General features: G+C 44.3%; 1 protein-coding gene across 1 annotated transcript in view; it reads right to left on the bottom strand.

Moving 5' to 3' along the window:
* LOC122262530 (uncharacterized) overlaps nt 1-7,500 on the bottom strand; it is a 121,226-nt gene that overhangs the window by 955 nt on the left and 112,771 nt on the right. The window contains exons 22-26 of the mRNA XM_086538230.1: nt 7,017-7,500; nt 6,166-6,298; nt 4,086-4,915; nt 2,092-3,917; nt 1-153 (exon numbers count right to left, since the gene is read on the bottom strand). The exon at nt 1-153 is cut by the window's left edge and continues 43 nt beyond it; the exon at nt 7,017-7,500 is cut by the window's right edge and continues 1,346 nt beyond it. Coding sequence (XP_086394356.1) covers nt 1-153; nt 2,092-3,917; nt 4,086-4,915; nt 6,166-6,298; nt 7,017-7,500 — 3,426 coding nt within the window. The remainder of the gene's footprint in view (nt 154-2,091; nt 3,918-4,085; nt 4,916-6,165; nt 6,299-7,016) is intronic.

Here is a 7,500-nt window from a genome sequence, read left to right as displayed (position 1 = left end):
CGCTGCGCAGGGTCAAGAGCCAGGATGTCGCGCGTGAGGTCACAAGCCTCGTCGGTGACAGATGCGAAATGCTCGACTGGGAACCGCACTTCTCCTGAGAGGATGTTTCTGCAGGTCGCTCCAGGAGAGACCCCGAGGAAAGGAGATCGGCCGCTGCAAAAGGGAAAAGAATTAGACCTCCAGCTTCCTCCATTTTATTGTCTGTTAATGATCTATTACTTATACCTAAAGATAAAGAAATAAATAAAGCAGTAAAGTAAAGATGATGATAATGATGACAAAAACTATAGCAGTGATAGTGATGTTGATCGTATGTTGCAAATTATCATCCTCAAAATGAGATTGAATAATGCTGCGTTCGTACATCCAGCCATATTCTAAGTCCCTAAGCGCGCCGTGTACATGACATGAACATGCCGCGGTTCTTATTCTAGAAGCGCGGGTTCGCGGCAAAAGCGTGGCAAATTCGTGGCAAATGCGTGGAAAGTATTGGAACAATCGTGGAAACTCCGTGGCAAAGGGGTAGGCTTGTCACGATAGTTACACGAGTAAAAAAAAATATATTTTTACTGTACTTTTTCTTACCAATACTTCATATGAGCATACTACGTTTGAAAAGTAATACCTATATTGGTTATATTAGGCATCATTGTCCTAGACACGGATTACAAACTCTTTTAGGAAAACATGGATTCTCTGCTGATTTTGAGTTTGTTTACCTTTTGGCGGACTTTTCGAAGGAGAGTGAAGTTAAATGAATGGTAAAAGTAGTCAGGGACGTAAAATTAAAGCATATAATTATATGAAATATGTATACATTAAATCTATATGTATGATATATTAAAAACGCGCATATATGTACAGTATATACAAAGATAAAATAAGGAAGATCTATTCATAAACACACGATCCCTCTCATCCCGTTTGTTTTGATCGAGCGTAGAGTGAATTACCAACAGCGCGTTCGTGAAATGGTTGTCAATTCTTTAACTAGGAACAAGTACAACGACCGATTCATACCAAAATTGAAGTATCTTATGTTAGTGCTACCTATGATTGTTGTTTCTCTTATGAATTTGTCGTTTGGACAGTGTCATTCATCCGAAACATGTTAACTTTGGAACGGTTGGTAAACCTGAAGCAACTGCCGCAAACTTGCCACGCTTTTGCGTCCTAGAATACCGCATTCGTAACATGAACACGACATGGACATAACATGAACATGACATGGCCACGACACGCAGAAAACGTCATAGAATACGGCTGATCAACTCATGAACTAGATTAGCTCATATATTACAATATATTCTTAGTATTATAATATTATTTAGAACAATCCATATACATATCTAGGGATACTGATTTTAAAAAGATATATGTCAACGATGAATGAATAAAATGCATATTTTGTCATTTATGAACTCCTGATGTACCTCACACGAAGTACACAGGAACGAGTGAGCCAAATATATATGTCACGGAAATGTAGAAGAATTTACACACTGTGAAGTAGCGAGTGTATTTTTTCATATTAAAAATTATAAAATAAATAATTTATTCAAAGGGGAAATCAGCTTAATAGGTGTTAGGCCATTCTGACTCGAATCGTACCTTACTTCACACAGGAAGTAAGGTACCCAATTGTACCCATTGAATTTATTGAGTTGTATGAAGGGGCAAACATCACTGCTTTTAGACATTTGAGAGACGCGATATACTCTTCTGAGTAGACGCGTTTGAATCAAGGCTCCTCATGGGTTAATGAGTGAGGGATTCTAAAGCCCTTCTTATTTAACATATATTTATAATTGTAAGTGGCATCCAGTTTAGATTTATTTGTCCATAGTGTTTGCTAGTAAGCAAGGAAAAGATGAATGGATTTGATTTGAAATACATTTCTGTTCTGTTATGTAGCATCTAATTACATCTTATTAGTGCCATAAATACCATAAAATCATTTAGTTTTTCATAATCACAATTTTGATAGTGACTTTAGAAATGCGGCTATCGCAATTATAAACTAACAAACACACTCAGCATGAACACTACACTACAAACTTTACATCACCATGAAACTCAAACCCCACCCACCTGACCAAAACGTAGATGAGCACGCCCAGGCTCCAGCAGTCAGCGGGAACGCCTACATTCAACCTCTTGACCAGTTCAGGAGCCAAGAACTCGGGCGATCCTGCAAGCACAGGAGCGTCCTCCGAGGATACCACTCTCGGTCCTGTTGGACGGCTCCATCGGCTACTGGCGGGTTGGAGAGACACCCGACGCGCGCTCCCGAGGTCAATAAGCCGGATGACTGGACGAAATTCGGGCTTGGCTTCAGGGCTAGACACCTTGGCTTGGGTTTTCACTTCGGGAAGGGCTGAGGGGGAGTCGATCTGCTCTGGTTTGGGCCCCGTTTTCAAAAGGGGGGCGGGTGGTCTTGTTTTTTCCTCTTCTTTGGGATGGGTGGGTTTCGTTTCGACTCTTTGCACTTTCGAAACAGTGTCTTTTTCCTCCTCCGCTTCTGATGGGACTGGCTTTTTCTCTGCTTCCAATAAGTCTAGTTTAGTTCCTGCTAAAGGTGAGACTGGCTTAGTTTCTTCTGCTCCTCTTGCCTTTACTTCAGATAAGACTGGCTTAACTGTTTCCACTTCAGGTTCAAATGGCAAAGCTTTTATCTGCTTCACCTTCCCTCCTTCTGGCTTATGTGGCGTGGCTACCAGCCCTTCTGATATAAGCTTCACCTCCATCATTTCTTCAGTTGGAAGTGGCTTAGCATCTGTCTCTTCTACAGGTGTTAATGGCTTGGCTTCAAGCTCTTCTACCGGTGTAAGTGGCTTAGTTATTCTTTCCTCTTCAGGTGTACGTGGCTTAGCTTGTGCCTCCACTATGGGTGAAAGTGGCTTAGCTTCTGCTTCTTCTGGTGTAAGTGGCTTAGCTTCTGCTTCTTCTGGTGTAAGTGGTTTAGCTTTTCCCTCTTCTGGAGTAAGTGGCTTAGCTTCTGCCTTTTCTGGTGTAAGTGGTTTAGCTTTTCCCTCTTCTGGAGTAAGTGGCTTAGCTTCTGCCTCTTCTGGTGTAAGTGGTTTAGCTTCTGCTTCTTCTGGTGTAAGTGGCTTAGCTTCTGCTTCTTCTGGTGTAAGTGGCTTAGCTTCTGCTTCTTCTGGTGTAAGTGGCTTAGCTTCTGCTTCTGGTGTAAGTGGCTTAGCTTCTGCTTCTTCTGGTGTAAGTGGCTTAGCTTCTGCTTCTTCTGGTGTAAGTGGCTTAGCTTCTGCTTCTTCTGGTGTAAGTGGCTTAGCTTCTGCTTCTTCTGGTGTAAGTGGCTTAGCTCCTGCTTCTGATGTAAGTGGCTTAGCTTCTGCTTCTTCTGGTGTAAGTGGCTTACCTTCTGCTTCTTCTGGTGTAAGTGGCTTAGCTTCTGCTTCTGGTGTAAGTGGCTTAGCTTCTGCTTCTTCTGGTGTAAGTGGCTTAGCTTCTGCTTCTTCTGGTGTAAGTGGCTTAGCTTCTGCTTCTTCTGGTGTAAGTGGTTTAGCTTTTCCCTCTTCTGGAGTAAGTGGCTTAGCTTCTGCCTTTTCTGGTGTAAGTGGTTTAGCTTTTCCCTCTTCTGGAGTAAGTGGCTTAGCTTCTGCCTCTTCTGGTGTAAGTGGTTTAGCTTCTGCTTCTTCTGGTGTAAGTGGCTTAGCTTCTGCTTCTTCTGGTGTAAGTGGCTTAGCTTCTGCTTCTGGTGTAAGTGGCTTAGTTTCTGCTTCTGGTGTAAGTGGCTTAGCTTCTGCCTCTTCTGGAGTAAATGGTTTAGCTTCTGCTTCTTCTGGTGTAAGTGGCTTAGCTTCTGCCTCTTCTGGAGTAAATGGTTTAGCTTCTGCTTCTTCTGGTGTAAGTGGCTTAGCTTCTGCCTCTTCTGGAGTAAGTGGTTTAGCTTCTGCCTCTTCTGGAGTAAGTGGTTTAGCTTCTGCTTCTTCTGGTGTAAGTGGCTTAGCTTCTGCTTCTGGTGTAAGTGGCTTAGTTTCTGCTTCTGCTGTAAGTGGCTTAGCTTCTGTCTCCTCTGGAGTAAGTGGCTTAGCTTCTGCTTCTTCTGGTGTAAGTGGCTTAGCTTCTGCTTCTTCGGGTGTAAGTGGCTTAGCTTCTGTCTCCTCTGGATCTGGAGTAAGTGGCTTAGCTTCTGCTTCTTCTGGTGTAAGTGGCTTAGCTTCTGCTTCTTCTGGTGCAAGTGGCTTAGCTTCTGCTTCTGGTGTTAGTGGCTTAGCTTCTGCTTCTGGTGTAAGTGGCTTAGCTTCTGCTTCTGGTGTAAGTGGCTTAGCTTCTGCTTCTGGTGTAAGTGGTTTAGCTTCTGCTTCTTCTGGTGTAAGTGGCTTAGCTTCTGCTTCTGGTGTAAGTGGCTTAGCTTCTGCTTCTGGTGTAAGTGGCTTAGCTTCTGCTTCTTCTGGTGTAAGTGGCTTAGCTTCTGCTTCTTCTGGTGTAAGTGGCTTAGCTTCTGCTTCTTCTGGTGTAAGTGGCTTAGTTTCTACTTCTTCTGGTGTAAGTGGCTTTGCTTCTTTCTCTTCTGGTGTAAGTGATTTAGCTTCTGCCTCTTCTGGAGTAAGTGGCTTAACTTCTACTTCTTCTGGTGTAAGTGGCTTAGCTTCTGTCTCCTCTGGAGTAAGTGGTTTATCTTCTGCTTCTTCTGGTGTAAGTGGCTTAGCTTCTGCTTCTGGTGTAAGTGGCTTAGCTTCTGCTTCTTCTGGTGCAAGTGGCTTAGCTTCTGCTTCTGGTGTAAGTGGCTTAGCTTCTGCTTCTGGTGTAAGTGGCTTAGCTTCTGCTTCTTCTGGTGTAAGTGGCTTAGCTTCTGCTTCTTCTGGTGTAAGTGGCTTAGCTTCTGCTTCTTCTGGTGTAAGTGGCTTAGCTTCTGCTTCTTCTGGTGTAAGTGGCTTAGCTTCTGCTTCTTCTGGTGTAAGTGGCTTAGCTTCTGCTTCTTCTGGTGTAAGTGGCTTAGCTTCTGCTTCTGGTGTAAGTGGTTTAGCTTCTGCTTCTTCTGGTGTAAGTGGCTTAGCTTCTGCTTCTTCTGGTGTAAGTGGCTTAGCTTCTGCTTCTTCTGGTGTAAGTGGCTTAGCTTCTGCTTCTGGTGTAAGTGGTTTAGCTTCTGCCTCTTCTGGTGTAAGTGGTTTAGCTTCTGCCTCTTCTGGTGTAAGTGGCTTAGCTTCTGCTTCTTCTGGTGTAAGTGGTTTAGCTTCTGCTTCTGGTGTAAGTGGTTTAGCTTCTGCCTCTTCTGGTGTAAGTGGTTTAGCTTCTGCCTCTTCTGGAGTAAGTGGTTTAGCTTCTGCCTCTTCTGGGGTAAGTGGCTTAGCTTCTGCCTCCTCTGGTGTAAGTGGCTTAGCTTCTCTTTCTTCTGGTGTAAGTGGCTTTGCTTCTTTCTCTTCTGGTGTAAGTGGTTTAGCTTCTACCTCTTCTGGTGTAAGTGGCTTAGCTTCTACTTCTTCTGGTGTAAGTGGCTTTGCTTCTTTCTCTGCTGGTGTAAGTTGTTTAGCTTCTGCCTCTTCTGGTGTAAGTGGCTTAGCTTCTGCTTCTTCTGGTGTAAGTGGTTTAACTTTTCCCTCTTCTGGTGTAGGTGGCTTTGCTTCTGCTTCTGGTGTAAGTGGCTTAGCTTCTACTTCTTCTGGTGTAAGTGGCTTTGCTTCTTTCTCTTCTGGTGTAAGTGACTTAGCTTCTGCCTCTTCTGGTGTAAGTGGCTTAGCTTCTGCCTCTTCTGGTGTAAGTGGCTTAGCTTCTGCTTCTTCTGGTTTAAGTGGCTTAGTTTCTGCCTCTTCTGGTGTAAGTGGCTTAGTTTCTGCCTCTTCTGGTGTAAGTGGCTTAGCTTCTGCTTCTTCTGGTGTAAGTGGCTTAGTTTCTGCTTCTTCTGGTGTAAGTGGTTTAGCTTTTCCCTCTTCTGGTGTAAATAGTTTAGCTTCTGCCTCTTCTGGTGTAAGTGGCTTAGATTCTGCCTCATCTGGTGTGAGTGGCTTAGCTTCTGCTTCTGGTGTAAGTGGCTTAGCTTCTGCTTCTGGTGTAAGTGGCTTAGCTTCTGCTTCTTCTGGTGTAAGTGGCTTAGCTTCTGCTTCTGGTGTAAGTGGCTTAGCTTCTGCTTCTTCTGGTGTAAGTGGCTTAGCTTCTGCTTCTGGTGTAAGTGGTTTCGCGTCTGCCTCTTCTGGTGTAAGTGGCTTAGCTTCTGCTTCTTCTGGTTTAAGTGGTTCAGATTCTGCCTCTTCTGGTGTGAGTGGCTTAGCTTCTGCATATTCTTGTGTAAGTGGTTTAGCTTTTCCATCATCTGGTGCAAGTGGCTTAGCTTCTGCCTCTTCTGGTGTAAGTGGCTTAGCTTCTGCTTCTGGTGTAAGTGGCTTAGCTTCTGCCTCTTCTGGTTTAAGTGGCTTTGCTTCTGCTTCTGGTGTAAGTGGCTTAGCTTCTGCTTCTGGTGTAAATGGCTTAACTTCTGCCTCTTCTGATGTAAGTGGCTTAACTTCTGCCTCTTCTGGAGTAAGTGGCTTTGCTTCTCCTTCTGGTGTAAGTGGCTTTGCTTCTGCTTCTGGTGTAAGTGGCTTAGCTTCTGCCTCTTCTGGTGTAAGTGGCTTTGCTTCTGGAGTAAGTGGCTTAGCTTCTGCTTCTTCTGGAGTAAGTGGCTTAGTTTCTGTCCTTTCTGGTGTAAGTGGCTTAGCTTCTGCCTCTTCTGGTGTAAGTGGCTTAGCTTCTGCCTTTTCTGGTGTAAGTGGCTTAGCTTCTGCCTCTTCTGGTGTAAGTGGCTTAGCTTCTGCTTCTGGTGTAACTGGCTTAGCTTCAGCCTCTTCTGGTGTAAGTGGCTTAGCTTCTGCCTTTTCTGGTGTAAGTGGCTTAGCTTCTGCCTCTTCTGGTGTAAGTGGCTTTGCTTCTGCTTCTGGTGTAAGTGGCTTAGCTTCTGCTTCTTCTGGTGTAAGTGGCTTAGCTTCTGCTTCTTCTGGTGTAAGTGGCTTAGCTTCTGCTTCTTCTGGTGTAAGTGGTTTAGCTTTTCCCTCTTCTGGTGTAAGTGGCTTAGCTTCTGCTTCTTCTGGAGTAAGTGGCTTAGCTTCTGTCCTTTCTGGTGTAAGTGGCTTAGCTTCTGCCTCTACTGGTGTAAGTGGCTTAGCTTCTGCTTCTGGTGTAAGTGGCTTAGCTTCTGCTTCTTCTGGTGTAAGTGGCTTAGCTTCTACTTCTTCTGGTGTAAGTGACTTTGCTTCTTTTTCTTCTGGTGTAAGTGACTTAGCTTCACCTTCTTCTGGTGTAAGTGGTTTAGCTTCTGCTTCTTCTGGTGTAAGTGGCTTAGCTTCTACTTCTTCTGGTGTAAGTGGCTTAGCTTCTGCTTCTTCTGGTGTAAGTGGTTTAGCTTTTCCCTCTTCTGGTGTAAGTGGCTTTGCTTCTGCTTCTGGTGTAAGTGGCTTAGCTTCTACTTCTTCTGGTGTAAGTGGCTTTGCTTCTTTCTCTTCTGGTGTAAGTGACTTAGCTTCTGCCTCTTCTGGTGTAAGTGGTTTAGCTTCTGCTTCTTCTGGT

The sequence above is a fragment of the Penaeus japonicus genome, unplaced genomic scaffold (genome assembly GCF_977035675.1).
Source record: "Penaeus japonicus unplaced genomic scaffold, GWHDUDI00000001_assembly GWHDUDI00000007, whole genome shotgun sequence".
Lineage (NCBI taxonomy): Eukaryota > Metazoa > Arthropoda > Malacostraca > Decapoda > Penaeidae > Penaeus > Penaeus japonicus.
This window is presented reverse-complemented; position numbering and strand designations above follow the sequence as displayed.